The sequence below is a fragment of the Schistocerca nitens genome, chromosome 1, assembly GCF_023898315.1.
Source record: "Schistocerca nitens isolate TAMUIC-IGC-003100 chromosome 1, iqSchNite1.1, whole genome shotgun sequence".
Classification (NCBI taxonomy): Eukaryota; Metazoa; Arthropoda; class Insecta; order Orthoptera; family Acrididae; genus Schistocerca; species Schistocerca nitens.
Genome location: NC_064614.1, coordinates 155,692,805 through 155,718,020, shown reverse-complemented (window position 1 = coordinate 155,718,020; position 25,216 = coordinate 155,692,805). Strand labels below are relative to the sequence as shown.

At 41.3% G+C, this 25,216-nt stretch overlaps 1 protein-coding gene across 1 annotated transcript in view; it reads right to left on the bottom strand.

Annotated features, from left to right (window-relative positions):
• The window catches only part of LOC126243928 (putative inorganic phosphate cotransporter), a 246,450-nt gene that overhangs the window by 185,197 nt on the left and 36,037 nt on the right, over positions 1–25,216 (bottom strand). Inside the window, exons 4-6 of the mRNA XM_049948199.1 lie at positions 22,592–22,679; positions 21,945–22,168; positions 21,711–21,860 (exon numbers count right to left, since the gene is read on the bottom strand). Of these exons, the coding sequence (XP_049804156.1) occupies positions 21,711–21,860; positions 21,945–22,168; positions 22,592–22,679 (462 nt within the window). The remainder of the gene's footprint in view (positions 1–21,710; positions 21,861–21,944; positions 22,169–22,591; positions 22,680–25,216) is intronic.

The window sequence follows — 25,216 nt, the reverse complement described above, 5'->3', positions numbered from 1 at the left end:
TATCAGTAGTTAGTGCCTTCCATAGTTTGAATCTTTTATGTAGCTGGCAGTAGTGGCGCTTGCTGTATTGCAGTAGCTTGAGTAGCGAAGATTTTCGTGAGGTAAGTGATTTGTGAAAGGTATAGTTAATGTTAGGCCATTCTTTGTAGCGATTACTGAAAGTCAGATTGCGTTGCGCTAAAAAAAAAAATATTGTGTGTCAGTTTAAGCACAGTCTTATGTATAATTAGTCAAAAGGGGACGTTTCATATGTCGACCCTTAGCCTAGGATACCTCACTGGAATCTTCTGATTTTTTCTTGTAGTTTGTGTAATTAGTGTAGCTTTTGTTTATTGCTAGCGCGTAATTGTAGAGAAAATCTCCTTTGTAGTTGCAGTCTTTCATTGTTGTACAGTAAAACAGTTGTGGCATGCATGTAGATTTGCACAAAGTATTTCGCAGCAGCGCTTGCAGTTAACTAGATATTATTTTCAGTGCTATGTTAATGTGTTCTCTTATTTTTGCTCTTCAAATTGTGCTTTTCTGTGTTATCGTGTGAAATATTGTGACAATAATGGCGTGTGAAAAACGTAACACTAGGCTCCAAAGTAAACTGAGAAATAATAGTGACGACGAGCGTAGCTTGCCAGCACCACTGTGTAATGAATTAACAGACATTCAAAGTAGTAATTTGGTAACTGTGCATAGGGAAATGGAGCGGGCGTCAAATAATGGCGTAGACAATGAAACAAGTAGTGAACAGGGAAGCATTATCGATCGATCGGTCGGCAATAGCTCGCCTCAGGAATCCGAAATGACACGACACGATCTCGCAAATACTGTAGATTCAGGTTTTGGATCCTCACCGTTTTCTCAAATAAGTCAAGACACATTTTCTGCTTGTCAAAATGTGAACGTTTCCGGTGCAAATTCACTGCCGAAAAGCACTGAGGAACATGTTCCAGACACCAGCGCATTGTTATTACAATTAATACAACAAATGGGACAAACACAACAAAAGCTTCAAAAGTTAGACACAATGGAACAAAATCTTCGAAAGTTAGACACAGTGGAACAAAATCTTAAAAAGTTAGACTCATTGGAGCAAACTCTTGAACAAACACGTGAGGATTTAACTACTGAGTTACATCACATTGAATCGAAATGTCAAAAAGTCTGTAATGACGTAAAAACACAAATTTGTGAGCATTTCCAACCTATTTTTTCGCGTCATGAAAATGCACTACAGAATCACGAAGCAGCCATAAAAGAACTGCAAACTACTGTTCATGAAAATCATGAGACCTTGCAAGCTAAATTTGACTCAGTTGCATCTACCGATTTGGTTACGCAACTTGCAAAAACTCAGGAAAACTTAAAGGACACAGTAGATACTCTGAAACTTGGTTCAGAAAAACACACTGAGGAAATAAGTACACTATCGGATAAAGTAGCAGAACTTTCAGATCAGTTCACTAACTTATCTACAAAGGTAGATGATGATCTGAATGACACAACACCTGTAGCCTTCACTGACACTGAAGAGTATGAAGAAATTAGAAAATTCAAACAAAATCAAAATCAAATCAATACACAGTACAAAAGAGAAATCCGCGAAGTACAAGATCAGCTGACACAGGTAATACAAGAATTACATATTTCAGAGGACACTCGCGCCCCAATACGGGAAGAGGGACATAGAAATACGGAAAAGCCACAAAATAATAACACAAGGCATTTCGGAAACTATGAAAGAAATTGGCAAGGTGCACCGAATTTTGAAATGGAACCGCCGAAACGACGTAACAATGACCGATATGCGACTCGCCGACATGATGATTTTGACTATAAGCTGTTCATTACTACACGTAAATTCAAAACATTTAAGAATTCTGGCAACGACATTCATCCACAAGCATGGCTCCATCAATTCTCTCATTGTTTTCCTCCCAACTGGTCGTTAGAACACAGATTAGAATTTATGTGTGGCTACTTAGAGAATGAACCAGCCGTAAGAATGCGATCGGTCATTCACGATTGCCACAGTGAAGGAGAATGTTACCATGCCTTCCTCTCAGCATATTGGTCTCAAGCCACACAAGACCGAGTAAAACATGGCATCACAATGATGAAACATTTCGAACAATCTAAATTCTCCAGTCTTGTGAAATATTTTGAAGACATGTTGCACAAGAATCAGTACCTGTCAAACCCATACAGCCCCTCAGAGCTCATCCGCATTTGCTTAATCAAATTACCTGAACATTTACGACATTTTATTTTAGCAGGACGTTGCAAAGAAGACATTGAGGCTTTTCAGGGACTGTTACAAGAACTGGAAATTGACACTGACAATCGGGGAACGCGGAAACAGGAGCAAAACAATCACTACAGGTCACATCCGTCACAATTCCGTGATGACAGAAACAATAACTGGACACGACAAGGCTATTCTTTGAACGTAAATCGTGACCAAAACAGACACCACCCATATGACAACCACTGGCAGAGTAATAATAGTTACAGAGAAAGACCGCATTTCCGTAGTAATGACTATCACAGAGACAATCAGAGAAACAGACAATATGGGAACCAAAACAATTATTATCAAGGGAGACAGAATAACTTCAGACGCAACAGTTCGGTGCACAGTTACGATTCAGGGAGAAATTCTCCACCACGTGACGGACAAGGAAGAAACTACGGAACCTACCGACATGACGACAGACGATGTATTCGTAACGACAGACCTGAATTGCATCAGAACTGGCGGGATTTAAACAGGGCAGGGCCTTCTCGTCAGAGTGAATTTGTAGAAGTTAGGTCTCCTAATCCCAGTAACGACGCGCGCCAACAAAGAGACAGACAATGACTCGCACAGCAGGCAGCCGCGTGCGCCTGCTGGCTCCGAGAAAAATAACATAAGACGCTAGCCTTGAGAAAAATTTTAGCATTCTTTACCGATGTATACAACATGATAATTGCTTTGAAGTTGAAACTCTGTGCACTAGGAAGAGTAAAGGTTTACACCACATTTCACATGTAAAACCATTTATTGAGAGATAATCTGCTTTTTAACTTAGTCTTTGCCACAAAATTTTTCACTTAACATTTCTAGTATGCTTTGTCAGACTTAAGAAACTGTTAACATACAACAATGTTTGAAGTTAAATATCCAGTCAAGAACCAAGAGAACTTATTTAAACAGAAATTACGAATGCATTGTTATTGTGAACAGACGACACAGTGTTATATTTGTACATTCTTGCTTGTTAGTTGCACGATTACGTAACGACTATAAGGCTCACATACTTAGAACATTTACCAGTACTGCTAATGAGATTTTAATGCAACATTTTGGTTTACTTGAAAATACATTCTGGATTTAAAGTACTTTCTGTGAGATACCAGATGACACAGTGGTTAGTTTATGTGACAGCTACACGATTTTATCACGACGCTACTAATGAGTGACAATTTACAATGTTGCTTTTGCAATGTTTCTGTTTTATATCTGCACAGTTTTCTGTTTTATTCTGGAAAGTAAAACATGTTTTAGTAGTAGCTTCTGTGGTATAGCAGCAATGAGACAGCCTTTTTCGTGGCACAACAATATGTTACTGTACAGTACTTTCTTCATCACGCCAATAAGCGTTATAACTACGATATCTATACGCAAAGCATTTCACTTTCGTTTATCATGAGGTAAGTACATTGACTTCTGCAGAACTTAGCTTTCGGAGGACGATAAATACGAGACTTCCACAGAGATTATCTTACAATATGACGCACAGTTTAGCGCTACAGTACACGTATTTGAGTGATTAATTTTGTACTTAAAACATTTATTTTTTAAAGATATTTGAAGTACAATGATACAAAGGTTTTCCGTGATACATTTCATTCCGTTGCTGTAATCTGTAACACCTGAGGGTATAATTACATTAATCCTCAGGGGGGTACACGCCTACTTTGTGTACCATGTGTTTGGCAAGCACAAGGAGCCCTAGCTAATATGGTATTTGCTTATACAACTTTACACATCGGTACCATATTTCTCTAACACAGAATTACACAGCTATCTGATTATTTACCTGAGAGAGGCAAACATTTATTTTACTACATCAGTGACAGACATTTACGTAATTACACCGTTGGATAACTTCACACTTACGAAATTGTATGTTGTTTGTACTTTGTGAACTGTTCATATTTTTTCAGAACCATTGTGATACTATGAGAGCTTTGAATGATGTATTTGGTATGGGATCATGATTTTTAAAGTACGTTTGAGGTAGATGACACTATTGAAATGACCAGAGAATTTTTTTTAGGTTTTGAAATTAGAAAGCTACGACGATTTTGAGATTTGACTGAGGTGTTATGATGTTATTTTTACGATGACGATGTCTATTATGCTGTTGACGTATGTTTATGATCAATAAGCTGATGCTATATGAGGAATTTAATTATGCTATGTATTTATTATGATAAAGTATTGTAGAAGTGTTGACGAATATGTATATGAGCAATAAGGTAAGGAATAATGAGTAGTGGTTAGGGACACTGACTTGTGAAAAAGGATGTTGGAAACCAAGAATCGTACTTTAAGAGTTATGAAATGTGTGTAAATGCGTGAATGTATCACAATGCCGGCGAAAAAATTTTTGGACACTGTTATATTTATAGGATTTTGTTTCTACAGATTTGTAACCCAAATTCTTGACCTGTGAAATATTTTTATATGAGACTGCCACTGTAGCGGAAACTGCTGTCATAAATATTTCTGTACGAAAGTTAAGTGACCACCTGCACGTAATGCGTCGCGGGCACCCAGCTGTGTCTGACGCCTGGAGAAAAAGCCATTAGTGTGTGCCAGAGGCACAGGTAGAAAAAAAAGGGAGGCCATTATCCTCGCTATTGATGTTCCTTTGTAGAAAGCATCGCAAAAACGACACCGTCGCACTTGAAAACATATGATTACACTGTGGAGCTCTTAATTTATGATGTTTACTGAAATGAAATGATGAGAAACATTTCACATCTGCTGTCTTTCTAGTTGAAAGATTGTTTACTGCACTATGAAATGCCATATGGCTAGTGAATGATGTTTCACGCCTCGCTTTGCCTATTTTGTTTAATATCTAGTTTCTAGCTGCACTGCAGCACTGGTTAAAATAAAATTTTATAGATGTACTAATATAAATATTTTCTGTCTACAGATCGAGTAAATAATAATTTTTTTCAAAAAAATGAGGGAGCACAAAAAGACATTTCCCTTCACAGGAATTGAATAATAATTTCTTTACGATTTGGTAACTTATCTGCTAGTGTAAGTTCTCGTGATGCATCACGCTAGTGTTAAGATGTGACATAGGTATTAGACATGGCCATATTTAGTGTAAGATTTTTCTGCTTGAACTTTGTCATGTTTAGATACAATTTATTACCTTTGCTTCTGCTGTTTGCCAGGCATAGTGCCACTGAATTTTAATTTGCATTACTATGCTAAGCCAGATTTATTTTTCTTGTTTGCTGCGCATTGCCTCATATTAGTTGTAATGTTGAATTGCTTGGTAATTTAGTTTTACTGTAGCTTGCTTTGCAAATTTCCATTTTTTTTATTGCTGTTTGTGTTAACTGTTCTGTGCTGCTGCATTGCCTCGTCCCTTAGTTTAGCATCTGAGCTCAGTAGATTTAAGTTAGCTTAAGAGGGGGTAGACTATATAAGAGACTGCGTTGCGATGAATTGGAAGAAATGCATTGAGAAGTTATATGAAAACGTTTTGGGCCAAAATGAGTATTGTACAATGAGCCATAATTATTTTGAAAGAAATATGGTTGGAATACAAAAAGGAGGTATAGATAGGACTTTTTGGGAATAATGATGAATGAAGGGAGATCTCCAAGAACAAAAAAAGGTTTTGTTCGCAAAATACTGCAGTAAAACAAACCCTGTCCTTTCCTTGTATTATTCCGCTATATGTTTGTGTACCCTTGGGTATTTATGTTTTTCCTGTCTTTATATGTTTATCTGATGAGAGTTACATTGTAGAATTTTTCTGATAATAGGTTATTTTCTTTGTAAAGATGTTTAGACATTATTTATTCTGTTCTGTTTTAATGCTCATGGGTGAAGTTGATGTTCTGAAAGTTACTCTGATCTTTTATGTATGTACTCATGTCATAATTCCTGTAACACTGATGTATATGTTATTTCGATTCTTTTGTAAAGCTTGTACTACAAATGTTACAAATGTTACCTGTATTGTTATGTTCTTTAATGATGTATTTTGTACCTTTGTAATTGTATTCTTATGTTATAAAATTGTAATTGACACCAGTTCATCAAATTAAGTAACTTGTAAGTTACATTTCACTGCACACGTTTCTGTTGGTCATAGTATATGGACAATATGTGAGAAGTAGGGACTGTTAGTGTTTGCACGTGTGTTAATAATTCAGCAAGGGACTGGATAACAGCACTGCTGGTTCTAAGGACAATTCCAAAAACTTTGTGAGTGCACAAGTGGTGGTTATGGACTTGCTATATTGTCTGCAAGACTCTTCGATGGTGATTGTGCACCTGCACAGTCGCAACAGATGGCTGCTGGCCGTCTCTACATGGACTACAGTGGGTCTGCATCTTTGATGATCCACCAATACCATTATTTCTACAACGACTGCAGTGAGTCTGCACATCTGGTGGCCCACCAATGCCACAATCTCTACCAGGACTACAGTGGGTCTGCGCCTCTGGTGGCCCACCAATACCGTAATCTCTACCAGGACTACAGTGGGTCTGCTCTGTGATGACCTACCAAACGATATTCTTCAAAACTTCGATTGACTCCGCTGTGGGTTTGCTCTGTTGTGGCCCATTACCTGTCAGCATGTCAAGAGTCAGCACTGTCTTTCCGTTGGAAGGACAACACTACTTCTTCAAGACTGCATGGAAATCCACTACTTCTGTGTGCAATTTCTTTTACTAATGAGACTTTGTGAAAAAAAAACTGTAATTACTATTATGATGAATGATCAGGACTATCTTTATGGACTGTGAGAAAATTTTAGCTTTTGACCAACATTGTATCAATAAGTGTGTGCATTTGATTTCTTTGTTATTGTAATTACGATTATGAAACATTTTAACAAATATGTATTGCCCAGTGCCCAAAACAATTTGTAAAATTTTTTATGGGGAGCATGGGGGCTATGTAAGTAGGCTGTTTAGGTTTTTTTATTGGTAACGCCACCTCTGTATGAAAATCACTGGCTGTGCTGTGTGCAGTCTGTGGCTGCTTTGCATTGTTGTAATACTCGCCATTGTAGTGTTAGGCAGCTGGCTGTGAACAGCGCGTAGCGTTGCACAGTTGGAGGTGAGCCGCCAGCAGTGGTGGATGTGGGGAGAGAGATGGCGGAGTTTTGTAATTTGTCATGAACTGCTATATACATATTATGACTATTAAGGTAAATACAGTGTTTGTTCTCTATTAATATCTTTCATTGGCTAACTATCCCTATCAGTAGTTAGTGCCTTCCATAGTTTGAATCTTTTATGTAGCTGGCAGTAGTGGCGCTTGCTGTATTGCAGTAGCTTGAGTAGCGAAGATTTTCGTGAGGTAAGTGATTTGTGAAAGGTATAGTTAATGTTAGGCCATTCTTTGTAGCGATTACTGAAAGTCAGATTGCGTTGCGCTAAAAAAAAAATATTGTGTGTCAGTTTAAGCACAGTCTTATGTATAATTGTTCAAAAGGGAACGTTTCAACTTCAGTATGGCGATGACGAATACACGCTTCCAATGTGCGTTCACCGCGTTGTCGCCAAACACGGATGCAACCATCATGATGCTGTAAACAGAACGTGGATTCATCCGAAGAAATGACGTTTTGTCATCCGTGAACCCAGGTTCGTCGTTGAGTACACCATCGCAGTCTGAGATGCAGCGTCAAGGGTAACCGTAGCCACGGTCTCCGAACTGATAGTCCATGCTGCTGCAAACGTCGTCGCCCGCATCTCGTGGTCGTGCGGTAGCGTTCTCGCTTCCCACGCCCGGGTTCCCGGGTTCGATTCCCGGCGGGGTCAGGGATTTTCTCTGCCTCGTGATGGCTGGGTGTTGTGTGCTGTCCTTAGGTTAGTTAGGTTTAAGTAGTTCTAAGTTCTAGGGGACTTATGACCACAGCAGTTGAGTCCCATAGTGCTCAGAGCCATTTTTTTTCCAAACGTCGTCGAACTGATCGTGCAGATGGTTGTTGTTTTGCAAACGTCCCCATCTGTTGACTCAGGAATCGAGACGTAACTGAACGATCCGTTACAGCCATGCGGATAAGATGCCTGTCATTTCGATTGCTAGTGACACGAGGCCGTTGGGATCCAGCACGGCGTTCCGTATTACCCCCCTGAACTCACCGATTCCATATTCTGCTAACAGTCATTGGATCTCTACCAACGCGAGCAGCAATGTCGCGATACTACACTCCTGGAAATGGAAAAAAGAACACATTGACACCAGTGTGTCAGACCCACCATACTTGCTCCGGACACTGCGAGAGGGCTGTACAAGCAATGATCACACGCACGGCACAGCGGACACACCAGGACCCGCGGTGTTGGCCGTCGAATGGCGCTAGCTGCGCAGCATTTGTGCACCGCCGCCGTCAGTGTCAGCCAGTTTGCCGTGGCATACGGAGCTCCATCGCGGTCTTTAACACTGGTAGCATGCCGCGACAGCGTGGACGTGAACCGTATGTGCAGTTGACGGACTTTGAGCGAGGGCGTATAGTGGGCATGCGGGAGGCCGGGTGGACGTACCGCCGAATTGCTCAACACGTGGGGCGTGAGGTCTCCACAGTACATCGATGTTGTCGCCAGTGGTCGGCGGAAGGTGCACGTGCCCGTCGACCTGGTACCGGACCGCAGCGACGCACGGATGCACGCCAAGACCGTAGGATCCTACGCAGTGCCGTAGGGGACCGCACCGCCACTTCCCAGCAAATTAGGGACACTGTTGCTCCTGGGGTATCGGCGAGGACCATTCGCAACCGTCTCCATGAAGCTGGGCTACGGTCCCGCACACCGTTAGGCCGTCTTCCGCTCACGCCCCAACATCGTGCAGCCCGCCTCCAGTGGTGTCGCGACAGGCGTGAATGGAGGGACGAATGGAGACGTGTCGTCTTCAGCGATGAGAGTCGCTTCTGCCTTGGTGCCAATGATGGTCGTATGCGTGTTTGGCGCCGTGCAGGTGAGCGCCACAATCAGGACTGCATACGACCGAGGCACACAGGGCCAACACCCGGCATCATGGTGTGGGGAGCGATCTCCTACACTGGCCGTACACCACTGGTGATCGTCGAGGGGACACTGAATAGTGCACGGTACATCCAAACCGTCATCGAACCCATCGTTCTACCATTCCTAGACCGGCAAGGGAACTTGCTGTTCCAACAGGACAATGCACGTCCGCATGTATCCCGTGCCACCCAACGTGCTCTAGAAGGTGTAAGTCAACTACCCTGGCCAGCAAGATCTCCGGATCTGTCCCCCATTGAGCATGTTTGGGACTGGATGAAGCGTCGTCTCACGCGGTCTGCACGTCCAGCACGAACGCTGGTCCCACTGAGGTGCCAGGTGGAAAGGGCATGGCAAGCCGTTCCACAGGACTACATCCAGCATCTCTACGATCGTCTCCATGGGAGAATAGCAGCCTGCATTGCTGCGAAAGGTGGATATACACTGTACTGGTGCCGACATTGTGCATGCTCTGTTGCCTGTGTCTATGTGCCTGTGGTTCTGTCAGTGTGATCATGTGATGTATCTGACCCCAGGAATGTGTCAATAAAGTTTCCCCTTCCTGGGACAATGAATTCACGGTGTTCTTATTTCAATTTCCAGGAGTGTATAAACCCCAATCGCGATAGGCTACAATCCGACCTTTATCAGAGTCGGAAACGTGATGGTACGCATTTCTCCTCCTTACACGAGGCATCACAACAACGTTTCACCAGGCAACGCCGGTCGACTACTGTTTGTGTATGAGAAATCGGTTGGAAACGTTCCTCATGTCAGCACGTTGTAGGAGTCGCCACCGGCGCCAGCCTTGTGTGAATGCTCTGAAAAGCTAATCATTTGCATATCACAGCATCTTCTTCCTGTCGGCTAAATTTCGCGTCTGTAGCACGTCATCTTGGTGTAGCAATTTTAATGGTCAGTAGTGTAATATCAGCCCAGTAACAAACAGTTTGCACTTTGTTAAATTCGATAATCCTATCACTGAAATGGAGAAATACACTGAGTGGCAAAAGTCTTAATATGCACAATACAGATGATGGTAATATGGCTTACACGTGAAATAAAAGGGCAGGGTATTGGAGGCCCTTTCACTTGTACTGAGATGACTCATATGCAAAGGTTTCCCTCTGATTATGGCCGCGCGACAGGAATTAACAGACTTTGAACGCGGAATACTAGCTAGATCTACAGGCATGGGATATTCCACTTTGGAAATCCTTAGGGAATTTAATAACCCGAGATCAATACCGTGCCACGAACACCAAATTTCAGGCATCACCTGTCACTACGGCAACGCAGAGGGTACAGGCTTTCACTCAACGACCGAGAGCAGCGGCGTTTGCGCAGATTTGTCCATGGTAACCAACAAGCAATCCTGTGTGAAATAACCGCAGAAATCAGTGTTGGACACGTGCGGCGAAATCTGGCGTTAATAGGTTTTGGAGCAGACGATCGACGCGAGTACCTTTGCTAACAGCACCACATCGCCTACAGCGACCCTTCAGGAATCGTGACCGTATCGGTTGGATCCTAGATTACTAGAAAAACTTTCGAGTGTGAAGCAGATTCGACGAAGCCATGGACTCAGGTTGTAAACAGGGTACTGTGCAAGCTGGTGGGAAGCTTCATAATGGAATGGTCTGGTTCCTCTGAATTGTTCGGCTACGTGGAGACACTTTGCAGCTATTAATGGCCTTCATGTTCCCAAAAAATGATGTACTTTTTATGGGAACCAATGCTCCCTGTCATGGGGCCGTAACTGTTCGCGTTCAGTTTGAAGAACATTCTGGACAATTAGAGTACGATTTGGCCGCACAGGTCGCCCGACATGGATCCTATTGAACTTTTTTTTTTTTTCTTTCTGAGTCATCAGTCTTCTGACTGGTTTCATGTAGCCTGCCACAAATTCCTCTCCTGTGCCAAGCTTTAACCTAACTTGCAACCTACGTTCTCAGTTATTTGTTGTGTGCATTCTAATCTTTCTCTTCCTCTACAGTTTTTTCCCTCTACAGCTCCCTCTAGTACCATGGAAGTCATTCCCTGATGTCCTAGCATCCCGTCCCTTCTCCTTGTCAGTGTTTTCCTTTCCTCTGGAATTCTGCGCAGAACCTCCTCATTCCTTACCTTATCACTCCACCTAATTTTTAACATTCATCTGTAGCTCCACATCTCAGATGCTTGGTTTCTGTTCTGTTCCGATTTTCCCATAGTCCGTGTTCCATGTTTCACTTCGTACAGTTATGAGACATAACCGAGAGGTCAGTTCGTGCACAAAATCCTGCACCGGCAATACTTGGGTAATTCTGAACTGCTGTGGAGGCAGCATGGCTTAATATTTCTGCAGGGGACTTTCAGCGACTCGAGTCCATGCCACGACGAGTTGCTGTACTACACCGGAAAAAAAGTCCAACACGATATTAGGAGTTTCCCAGTGACTTTTGTCGCCTCAGTGTACATTGCTACCACGATCGGCTTAGCTCCCAAACAGAACACTGCAACGTCATCAAAAATCGCAACAACAAAATTTTCAGGTTCAAAACAAGAAAATCCAACAGTCACAATAAAACAATCTGTCAACACGGAAAAAATATTGATCACTTTCTTTTTACGAAGCCTCTGACCGCTAGCTATTTACATACCCTAAGTCTGCCTTCTATTAATTACATTAGTCTCTTGTAAGTCTCCTGGAGACTATGCTTGGAATACAAAAGTACCGAAAGCCATCACCACCGAAAGCTGCCTGCGTAAAGTCTCACACGTCACCACGAAGTAACAACACTCGCCTTAAAAAGTCGGAAACAGTTGTTGACCTCCACCCCCGTGCACAGGAACCTAACATACTCTGACTATATCCAAAGCGTAGTTTGTTCTGTTGCCATGAATCAGAAATGTGCCTTGAGAAATCTGTATGCTTTCGAAATTAACCACTGTGTCTTGTGTCTCTCTGTGCGCTTACGATCTCTCTTACACCCTCGACTCCTGTGTGTGTGTGTGTGTGTGTGTGTGTAGGAGTAAGTAGGTAATCTTCGTTTCTGCGTGCATGTGAGATCGCAAAAAGACTGAGAGAGAGAGAGAGAGAGAGAGAGAGAGAGAGAGAGAGAGACAGACAGACAGAGAGAAAGAGAGAGAGAAAGAGAGAGAGAGAGAGAAAGAGAGATGGGAAAGAAGAAAGGAGGGAGATACAAGGAATAGGGAGAATGGAGTAAATGCAAAATAAATGTTTTAAAAATAACCAAAGAAGGCGTAAATTCCATTTATGTTACGGTAGTCAGAAGAGGTTACGAGGCACATATGGTTTGAGTGTGAAGTTTTGATAATGAAACAGATGATTTGAAACTAAATTATTTTATATATATTGGCAGTAATGGCACAAGAGGAAAGTAAAAGCGGTGTGTCTGTATAAACAGAAACTGCTAAATATTTTTTTTATTTTTGGGAGAATGGAGTAGAAGGGTAATAAAGAAGGAGCGTGTCAGAGATAAAGATTCTTCCCGAATATTTATTTTGGTGGTCTCCACATCAGACACCAAAAGAAGAAAAATATTTGAATTACAGTGCAACTTACGTGCAGTAAGGCCAGCTATTTCGTTACTATCGTGCTCGATTACATATTTTACGTAAACATTCTCCTAAATTTCGCGTTCCTTTTCTTTCTAGTGAATTTCTGCGTTGAAACGAAAAAAAAAAAACTGTGAATTAGCAGATCACCGCTCAGTTTCCCAAAACATTACGTCACAAGAGACGATACATTCGTGGCATGTAATTTTTGGGCGTTAAGCTGCATTCCATGTCTTTCACTTTTGGTTTCCTGCAGTTAAAGGGTGGTACCGGTGAAATTTCCACCCAGTAGTAAAGGGAGCTGAAATTCCGTTTCATAACATATCTTGGCATGGTGAATTAAGTGGGTAAATCCAGTCTGCCAAACAAAAATATTTTCCTTACGTTTCAATTTTTGAGTTTTGGAAAATCATTATTTTTTCAAACCCGTCATTGGAGTTGTTGGTTATCATGGAATGTATTCGCAAAGGAAGTTTGAGCCAAAAAAGTTTAAAATTGACAGAGGAATAGTTTTTTTTATTGTGACTATTTTGATTTTTTTTCCAAAGAAGTTGAAGTATAGTTAGTTTTCTATCGCTAGATAGGTATTTACAGTGCGGAAATTAATTGAAACATCATTTTTGCGTAGAATCACGCTAAAATGTTCCTATTGCGAACTGAGTGGAAATGAATCTTCCAGATCACATAGCAATACGTTGAGAAGATGTTTAGGACATTCGAGCATTCAGCATTTCGCAATGATTATGAATATGCTCTTTTTTTCCTGTGCTACTTCTAAAGAACATGTGCAACGTGTGAAGACTGCTGATGATGAATCTACGAAAGTCATTTTTGGTGAATTTCGGTAATATTAAAAAAATGTATAAGAGATCAGAACTGAATAGTGATCGCGAGCTTAATGAAAGAGACTCTGGTGAAGATTCGAAATTGGATTCTGAGAACGAGTTTATTCACAATGATCTTGAGGAAAATGCAAAATTGGATTCCAATAATGAGGTTATTGATATGATTGTGAGGACAATTTGTACGTGGTTTCCGATTGTGAGCTTAGTGATGATAATATTGCCAACAGTGATTTAATACTGCGAAGTCCCGATGGCAAAATATATTTAGATGTGAGCTACGATGGTTCATTGCCAACTAGAGCTTTCCGAAAAGTTGGTTTTGGCAGCGTTGTAAATTTGATCACAGGGTGCATTGTCGACTTTGATATTGCAACACCGTTTTGTCAAACCTGCGTGGATACAGCAAGTCAATTAGATGAAGACTCACCGGAATTAGTTTTTGGTTGGAAGGGCACGCCAATTAATGTTCCATGAATCATTCGGGCTCGTCTGGTGCGATGGAAAGAACGATTGCTGAAAATATGTGGAAACGATCCGGAAGCTATGGATTTCGATATGCCAATATGTTTTCAGATGATGATTAAAAGCTTTCAATCATGTCGCTTCACTGAATATTTATGGAGTTAATTATGAAATACAAAAGGAAGAATGTATGAATCATGTTGCAAACAGGTATTGTATGTCAGTATGTCTACACAAAATCTTTTGTATATACATATATGCGTACACATATCCATTTCAAGGCCATTTTATTTTGGTATTTATATCTCAAAATTGGCATACGACACATTTACAATTCATGCTTTTTGCAGGGTCTATGCAGGTATAACACTAATTGCGAAAGAAGAAAGAAGCAGAAAAGGTACATAGGGCGGCAAGAGCCACGAAGAACGAAAGGGCACTACTATAAAAAAAACCTTGCAGAATCTTACAAAAAAGTAATACATTTGAAATAAACGTGACATGAAGATACATAAAAACATACTTTCCGACACAATTGACATTTTACAGCTACAAGAGTTCAACTTATATATTAATTCATTCTGGGAAATAATTTATTGTTTACAGGATATGAAATGTGTAATTTATGCGTCAATATACAGGGTGGCGCAGGGGAACGGGAAATTTTGAACGTTACAGTTGGCAGCACTGTAGCGCGGCACATGTTCGAAACTTCGCACAATTGATGTGAACGCATTGCCATTTAGTAATCATGGAGAATTGTACTCGTGCGGAACGTGCAGTAGCTGTGAGAGCGTTTTACAAAAATGGTGATAGTGCGACTGCCGCGCAGAGAACATTTCGACAGCATTACCAGCTTGGACGTCATGGACGTGTCCAATCTGCGCATGCGATTACAAAGTGGATGCGTAATTTTGAAGAAACAGGATCAGCCTTGAAAAAGAAACCTCCAGGTGGCATTCCAACGGTACGTACCCCAGAGAACATTGCAGCTGCTAGAGTTGCAATCGAGAGAAGTCCTCGCCGCTCCGTTCGACAGCATGCATCTTCGCTAGGGATTAAGCGACGAAGCTTACAAAGAATACTGCACGAATTAGACTTCCATCTCTATAAGTTGCAGATTGTGCAACACTTACATGAACGAGACCCAGCGTCACGTATGGAGTTTAGTAGCCAGATATTGGCTAAAATCAACGAGGACGCGAATTTCCTTGGTAACTTATGGATATCAGACGAAGTCCATTTCCACCTGAACGGATTCGTGAACAAACAGAATTTTCGTTATTGGGCACAGGACAATCCTTGTGAGTTTCACCAGCGACCACTACATAGCGCCAAGGTCACAATATGGTGTGCTGTATCATGTCATGGTGTTATCGGCCCTTATTTTTTTGAACATGAGGATGGTAGTGCAGTGACAGTAACATCCGCTCGATATGTTGAAATGCTTCAAACATTCTTTACACTGAGACTGTACGAGCTTAATCTTAACGTCGAAAACATGTGGTTTCAGCAGGACGGAGCCACGTCACACACTGCTCGACAATCGATGGCAGCAGTTCGTCAATTGTTTGTGTTGTGTCTAGACAAGACAGCCTAGACACAATGAGAGGAAGCCGAAAGGCACGCGCTTAAACTCACGCAGGCTGGCGGGAGGTCTGAAACAGGATACGTAATGAATGCTATAAAGAAAAGTACGTAGCTTCTGGAATACTTTAATCCACATTTGTAGAACATCGCTCTTGATGATACATTAATAGAATCTCAATATCAATTGAATACGGCGCCCTGCTAGGTCGTAGCAAATGTAGCTGAAGGCTATGCTAACTATCGTCTCGGCAAATGAGAGCGTATTTGTTAGTGAACCTTTCCTTGCAAAGTCGGCTGTACAACTGGGGCGAGTGCCAGTATGTCTCTCTAGACCTGCCGTGTGGTGGCGCTCAGTCTGCTATCACTGACAGTGGCGACACGCGGGTCCGACGTATACTAATGGACCGCGGCCGATTTAAAGGCTACCACCTAGCAAGTGTGGTGTCTGGCGGTGACACCACAGTTTGGAAGACGCATTATTTCACGTAACGGTGACACTGAATGGCCTGCGAGATCCCGTGATGTTAGTGCGTGCGACTTCTTCCTGTGGGGATATCTTAAAGGGACGGTGTACCGTACACGTCCTGCAACAATCCACGAACTGAAGGAGAACATTGAAAACGAAATCACTGCCATTCCCCAAGATTCGCTACGCTGCGCATTCCAGAGTTTTCATAACAGGCTGTTAGAGTGTGAACGCCGAATGGGAGCACATCTTTCCGATGTCATCTTTAAAAAGTAAAGAGACTCTTTTGGACATTTTGATTGTGAAGACATACTGAATAATGGCATACTGAATATATTCACTTTCGTTAATAAATTACTTGTTTTATGAATTCATTCATGGAAATGACGTTATTTCGAAATTTCCCGTTTCCCTGCGCCACCCTGTATATAAGTGCGCTTCTACTGATTCTCGACATTCTACTCACCCGAAAGGAGAGTCAATATGTAGTTTTTATCTGTCGTCCGCATCAGCAAAAGAAATTTAACCTACATCTCGTGCTTCTAGTATAAAAAGATAATTAAATGACCTTTTTCCGTAAAAAGACTGCCTCTTTACACTCGTGACTGATGAATCACTACTAACACGATGTGCTCAATGCCTGCCACAAAACGCTGATGAGAGTTTACACAGCATTATATGGAATAGGTGTTCCAAAGAGACGAATGTTTCTGCAAACAGAGTTAAAGAAGCAGCCTCCATCAGTGCTTGTAAATATAATGTTGGCTCTCTCATAGTTATTTCAGAAATAAAGAAAAAATTAAGACTCAAATATGCTTGTCGAACAGCACAAGCATCAATAAAAAAAGAACAAAGTAGCATCGTAGCAAGTTGAAATGAAAAATTTCAAAAAATACAAAGAAGATCGTCGAGAAATTGATTTAGCTAAACATCAAAGGTGTTTTGATTTAATTGTGTATTAGTTACACATATACGGTGCACATGTTATGTAATACATAAATTGAAAATAAAGATTACAATTTTGAAACGTATCACGTCGTATTTTATTTATTTTATTTTCGTACCGGATCACACACTGTATAATGTTGTAGTAATACTTGTCACGTATTATAAGCAGAGAATTTTTGTAATTTTTCTACACTTTTCGTATGTATATAGCGTTAGGAAGGTCACGAAACTTCAATTTCGTAGGAAAAAATAAAAGTGGCCGAAATAAAAAATGCTATTCCTTCATGAATTTTAAACACATTTAGGCTTAACCTTTTTTTGTGAATACATTCCGTGATAACCAACTACTCTACTATGAGTTCGAGAAAATTGATGATTTTTAAAAACTCAAAAATCTAGACGTATGAAACAAATTTTTTTTTACCAAATTGGCTTACCACTCTTAATTCAGCATGTGAAGCTATGTTATGAAACAAATTTTCAGCCCCCTGTGATTTTTTTGCGATCGAGCTGAAATTTCACCGGTACTTTCCCTTAAAAGTTAAGCCTGAACGATAGGTAGTGAGTCATTGTAAATGCATTATTAGAAGTTTTATACCCTCTGTGCCTCACATATGTTGGCACCCAGTTGATCTCGTTGTTTTTCGAACATTCGTATTCAGTAGATTTTGTGGAGCGCCATCTTCCACTCAGTTACGTAAACAATTTTACACATGGGGCTTATGCAGCTACAGAGTGAGCCTAGAATATCTCACATTTCCTTAATCAATGTCTCACTTTCTCTGTGTGAACCAGTTTCTCTGCTGCTGTTGCCAAATGGTCTGAATTTTCTGCAGTTTTTTTTCTGCAGTGGCCTCTGTCCTTTTGTTTTTTTTTTTTTTATTTCTTTTTCTGTCGAGTGTACAAGATATTGACTAGCTAGCCCAAAGTAACTTAAAAAATTATTTACACGACCTTTTCATTTGATATTTTATTTCTGTAGAGCTAGCTGTCGACGTGAGCGTTAATTATTACAACAAAATGTTTTACAAAAGTGTACGAAGACTACACTGACGCGACAATAGTCTTGATATACCTCCCAATATAGTGAAGGATTCGTTTTCCCCGGCGTAGTGCAGAAACTGGACGTCGCATGGAATTAACAAGTCGTTGGCTCTCCTGTGCACAAATATTGAGCCATGCTGCCCGTCCATAAATGCGAAAGTCTTGCCGGTGCAGGATTTGGATGAACTGACCCCTCGACTACGTCCCATAAATGATTGATGGGGTTCATTTCAGGCGATATGGGTGTCCAAATCATTCGCTCGAATTGCCCAGAATGTTCTTCAAACCGATCGCGAATAATTGTGGCCCAGTGACGTGGCATCGGGTTTTGAGAAAATGAAGTCCTGAACGACGGCAAATGGTCTCCAAGTGGCCGAACATAACCGCTTCCAGTAAATGATCGTCTCAGTTGGATCAGAAGATCCAGTCCATTCCAAATAAACACTGCCCATACCATTCTGGAACCACCATCAGCTTGCACAGTGCTGGAGGACAACTTGGGTCATGGCTTTATGCGGGTCTGCGCCGCACTCGAACCCTACCATAGTTTCTGACCAACTGAAATCGAGACTCATATGACTAGGCCACTGTTTTCCAGTCGTCAAGGATCCGACAGGGTCACCAGTCCAGGAGAGTCGCTGCAGGCGACGTCCTACTGTTAGCAAGGGCACACGCGTCGGTTGTCTGCTCCCATACCCCATAACGCCCAATTTCGCCTCACTGTCCTAACGGACAAAATCGTCGTACGTCTCATATTGGTATCTGCCGTTATTTCAAGCAGAATTGCTTGTTTGTTAGCACTAACAAATCTTCGCAAACACCGCTACTCTCGGTCCTTAAGTGAAGGCAAGCCCCCACTGCGTTGTCTGTGGTGACAGGTAAACCCTGGGATGTAATACGGATCTCGGGAGATTAAATTCCTTAACGATTTCCGAAATGGAATATTTCATGCGTCTAGCTCCATATAACAATCCCTTCATGCGGCCATAATCACGACGGAGACCTTTTCACATGAATCATGTGAGCACAAATGATAGCTCCTCCAATGCATTGCCCTTCTATTCGTTGTGTCCGCGATACTATCGGCATTAGTGTACGTGCACATCGCTATCCGATGACTTTTGTCAGCTCAGCTTACATCTCCTTTCGAGCCAGTCAACACAGCTGATACAATTGTGACGAAACAGTACGTCATATTCATCATCTCTTGGTACTTGGATTATGACATGTCCATTATAATTATTCGGGCTGTTATGCCGTGATCGGTTGATGAATTCTGCATGAATTCCCAGCGTTTCGTCCCCGTCTGCGGAGGACATCTTCAAGGGGGTCTGTAGCTCGATGGAAGGTCCAACACTCCTACTGGCTCGCTACTGACTGCCGCCAAATTCCGTGTCCGCGCGCTCCCGCGCCTAGGCGCGACTTCACGTGTTTTGAAAACGTCAGTGCAATTGGCCGCTGTCCGCTGCCGTCGATCGTCGTTGCTATCACCCAGTAGTGGACGGGTGGTACACATCTTCTTCAACACCGGCATCCATATACCGTTTTATTTCACGCCCTCCTCCTTTCGAATGAAATTATTAGAGTGTTTGGCGATTTCGATTGCCTCCCTGTAGAGCCTTTCGTAATATCTGCTTGTGGCCGCTAGTACTTGCGTCTCCTCGAAACGAATATGGTGGTTACCTGGCTGGAAAGCATGCTCCGCAACAGCTGATCGTTCCGTTTCTCCTCTTCTACAATTTCCCTTGTGCTCTTCCAAACGTTTTTAAACAGTTCTTTTATTGGTACCCACATAAACATCTGCACAGCTGCGTGGGATCCTATACACTACAGCTTTTTCCAATGGTTTGCGAGCGTCCTTGGCAGGCTTAAGGTGTTCCTGTATCTTCCTGGTGGGCTTGTAAATTACGGTAATATTCCGATTCGTCAAGCTTCTCCCTATTCTTCCCATATATTTTTAACAAACTGCAGGAAAACCTTAGATTTTGCAGTAGCCTGTACGTCTCTATGATTTCTGCGAGGCTGTCTCAACGCACGTTTATTTCGGCGGACGAATATCCGTTCTTCATTAGTGCATTGTGGAGACGTTCCATCTCAGCGTCGAGCAACTCAGGTTCACAAATGTTTCTAGCTCTGTCCGCTAACGTCTTGGTAACACCTCGCTTCTGTTGTGGGTGGTGGTTCGAATCCCGGTGCAAATAATGGTCCGTGTGCGTGAGTATGCGGTATACTCAGTGGCCCAAACTACCATTTTCGTTTCTAAAAACAAGCATATCGAGGAAATGTAATTTGCCGTCTACGTCCTCCTCCATTGTAAACTGAATTCTAGAGTTTACACTATTCAGATGTTCGTGGAACCGGCTTAGTTCCTCCCTGCCATGTCTCTACAGCACAAACGTGTCATCCACGTATCGGAACCATACATTTGGTTTTTTGCTGGCAGTACCTAAGGCCTGTTCTTCGAATTTCTCCATAAAGAAGTTTGCAATTACGGGACTTAGGGGGCTCCCCATAGCCACGGCATCCGTTTGTTCATAAAACTGTTCATTCCACTTGAAGTATGTGGTCGTCAAACAACACTTAAACAGTTCTGAAATATCGGCAGGAAAAATTCTATCCATCTGTTCCAATACATCATTGAGTGGAACCATGGTAAACAGCGACACCACATCGAAGCTGACCAATATGTCCTCCGACTGGACCACTATGCCATTCAATCTGCTGATGAAACGTGTCGAATTCTTTATATAAGAGCCCGAAGGGCCCACATGTGGTTATAACAGCGTAGTCAAAAACTTGGCTAACGAGTAGGTGGGCGAACCAAAGGCACTTAGTATCGGTCTTAACGGCACATTTTCTTTATGAATTTTGAGCAATCCATAAAGCCTCGGTGGTAGCACAACCGAATTGCAGAGACCTTTCTGTACACTCTCTTCAATGGAGGACTTTTTTGTTAACCGCGTCACAGTTCTAAGAACGTTGTTAGTGGGGTCATTACTCAGCTTCCTATATGCTTGCGGATCCAGTAGATCAGTAATACATTTTAGTATCACTTGGAGTACGACACCGGGAAATTCTGCTGTTCGACTGGAATGCGCTACATTCACAAACAAATGGATGATCCTAGAATTAGAAAGTATAATATTTAGAAATTACTGAAACTGGTTTTCTCTCTGAAAACAGAGTGCACTTTTTTTTATATCCAGGACATGTTTATTTCACTGCATCGTCAGAAGAATATACGCTCAAGATCTGTGATATGGGCTGCCAAACGTTGGTGGGCCGGATTGGTTTCACGATGATTCATTCTTTGATTATCAGCAACAGTTTCGGTAATCCACACAATATCTGTAATTTTTCCAGACTCATTTATAAAGTTACCAGCAAAGTCGAAAGCACGCCAGAATACTGATATGTGCATTGGATCAAAGAGTGGAGAAAAGCACTCTACAATTATTTTCTCAGCTAACAACTACTGTCACACTTCTTACACAAAAGTAGAATTAATGATGTAAGCCGTTTTACTTACAGATTCAATGTCAAATCCAAGAACATTACTTAAATACGTTGGTGTCTCTGTCAGGAGCGTGAAGTATCCCCAGTTCTGAGTCATAGTGACTACTGCGAGAGAAAATACGGGCAGTGATGTGAAAATCGATACCCACGGCGTTGGAAATTTCTGTAAACCACGTACATAAAACCGTCTCAGTAATAAAATACACAACAAAAATATCTATTTCATAATAAATAGCTTGTATCTTACCTCTTGTTCACGTGAGACATCCTTGCAAGATTCTTCAATAAAAGTAAGTTCTGCTCTAGAAATATGCTTGTGTTGAGATGGGGTATTCTCTCCAAACCAGAATAAGATCGCTCCACAAATGATGGAAAGTCCACCAAAGAAGTAGAAGATAAATGGCCACCCAACGGCGCTCTGAGCTATTGCTCCTGATGTCATCATTGCTATTACTGTGCCCAGCTGATCGCCTACAGTAATGTCGAGAAAACAATGTCATTATAGCTTCATTTTTAAAGAGAAAAGCTGATCGTTTCTCGAAGTCCACTCCCAAAACTAAATGAATTACAGATTAATATTTATTGAAATCATGATGCAGTTGTAACCAACTGGTTGCAAAGTTATATCATCTTCAACCAGTTTTCATTGTCAACAGTATCATATTCGCAAAGCATACCACACTTCTCGAGATTAAAGAGTACTATGCTTGAGACATTGAAGAAAATAGAACTCTATAATTCTGCAACTGCACAATAGTAGAATGTTTCTCAAACTTTTCGCTGAACTAATAAGAGGTTTCTCAAAACTATCCATACATCATTCACTTGCATTGCAACTATACGCACATAAAACCATTACAAGCAAATTAGAATGCTATACTGAACATGAGTCACCTGAGTAAACAGCAGTTCCCAAAACAGCATTTTCTTTGGGTGGGATCCATTTTGCCAGCAAGGAATGTGTGCATGGGAATACCAAACCCTAAAATAGTAAGGAAACTTATGGTAAACCAAAATTTAGGAAAAAAATCATCGTAGCACTACTGCCACTACCAGAGATGAAACGGATAGTTGTTTGGCTGGATACCAGATGACCGGCCGGCTACTCATCGGTCCGATATTCGGCTGACGGCTGAACATTTCCGTGGAGCATGTCGTAATGAGTAGTGTGAGCGAGCTCACAGAGGTCAGGAGCTACCTTAAACCTAATGACATATTTTATTTTCTAATTAGTACTTCAGCTATGAAAACGCATTTGACAACGGAAAAACCCGATAAATTTCAAGCAATTAATAAAGTTACCGCCTCCCTCGGCGCTTCATCGTCTTGAGCCATCCCACAATACAAATTCGTCTTCAACATAGAAAAAAAGAACATTTGAAAAGCAAATTGCTTTGGGAGGTACACGAAGTAAGAGGCAAAAATATTTATTATTTAATAGCAGATATGATTGCAAAAAAATGGTTCAAATGGCTCTGACCACTATGGGACTTAACTTTTGAGGTCATCAGTCCCCTATAACGTAGAACTACTCAAACCTAACTAACCTAAGGACATCACACACATCCATGCTCGAGGCAGGATTCGAACCTGCGACCGTAGCCGTCGCGAAGTTCCAGACTGTAGCGCCCAGAATCGCTCGGCCACTCTGGCCGGCCATATGATTACACTAGACAATGAGCCATTATCTGTAATAGAATGGGCCGGACTTGCAACAGTCCTAGAACAAACTTTACAACTCGGTTGGAACACGGAGCTCTTGCTGTCAAGTCTTATCAAAGTTGTCATGATGGAGAAAATACAGCAAAGAAGTTACATAATTCCAGTGTGCTGGGTATAGTGGGAAGCAACTCATTTTTAGATTGTGATGCAAAAAGAGACACCAGAGCAGCAACTAAAATGGGTGTCTATTTAGTCGGTGACCGGTTCTGAAACCAACCACGGTTTTTCAAACAAAATGTCCTCTTAAATAGCAGTGACCAAGATGTGTACCTCATCTTACAATACCAACTAAAGTTACCGTTGGTTAACGAACGTTAGTTGCGACCATACGCATCTGAACTCACTTTGTTTACTGATACTTTGACGAACATTTTACTTTGAAAACATTGGTTGGTTTGAGAATGCCGTGTCCCAAAACCGGTCACCGACTAAATAAACATCCGTCTTAGTTGCAACTTTGGCTGTCTCCTCTTGCGTCGTAAAGAGGCTTAATTCCGTCGCAGATCGCAGGGACATTTTCCAAGGAAGTTGTTCAAGAAAGTGAGTATAATTCTTCTATATGTTCCATCCATTCGCTTCAGAGGATTATAAGTGAACCATTGAAGATCCAGTCTGTAGTAGAAGGAATAATCGCTACTGGTATACATCTCGTACGCAGTTCAATCATTAAGCTTAGGTAAAAATAAAAAAAAAATAAAAAAAGCACATCCAGAAGAGCTAAATTTATCAGAGCATCATTTGGTGCAAGATATCAGCATGAGACGGAATTCCACCTTTTATATGATAGAGCGCTTATGGAAACAAAAACCAGCTACGTCTGCATGGGACTGTTTATGATGCGCTTAGCAATTTTATGTCTCATCGGTAATGTGTGATGGAGAAGTGAGTTAAGCTTTTGAAGTCCTTGAAGAAATTGCGAAAATAAGTTCTCGTCTCTCCTGCATATCCAAAGTAAAACTACATGTTGTGGTATTAAATGAGTATTAAGATAAGGCAGAAAAAGCAGAAAGGACCTCTGACTTACAACAGACGAAAGCCTTATTGGAAGCTGCATTAGAAAGTCGTTTCAGCTTCTTAAATGAAGATCCAAATTACTTGACTGCAAGTTTTTAGACCCAAGATTCGACACAGATTGTTTGGGGATTGTTGAAACTAAAAGAGCTCGGAAGAAGATCTCATAGGAATTTTGCGAAGAATGCCAGTTGAAAGAAGTAGAGGAGACAAGACTGAATCAACTATGTCTCGCAAAACTTACGACCCATTTGGGGATTGCTTTAACGACTTGGTAAATGAAGATAATAATAGTCACTGAGATGCACAAGAAACAAACACGATTGCAAGTGAGATTAACTATTATTTGAAGACAGTTCGAATCATTCGCAATCGCGACTCTAATTTGGTGGTCAGCTAATGCGACGCAGTGCCAGTATTTTATAAAGCTGCCAGAAGTTATCTCTGAGTACCTTTCAACAGTATCAGCGTCAGTAATAGTATGAATACTAATTCATTCTTTTCTTAAAATAAATTTTTTCTCAATGTTTTTATGTGAAGATATCAAAATTTTGTTTGTGTTTAGAGTTATATGTGAATTAAATAAAGTCGATTTTATGACATTTTCATAATTTATTGAAAATCCACTAGCCCTCAGATCTTGGCCTACTGGTTGGTATCCAGCCAGACAGTAAACTGTGCCAGACAGGCCCGATACTGGATAGCTGTTGCATATCCGTTTCACCTCTAGTCATTATCATTCGCCCTTAAGATAATGATTTCTCCTTCATGTTGTATTGACATCAA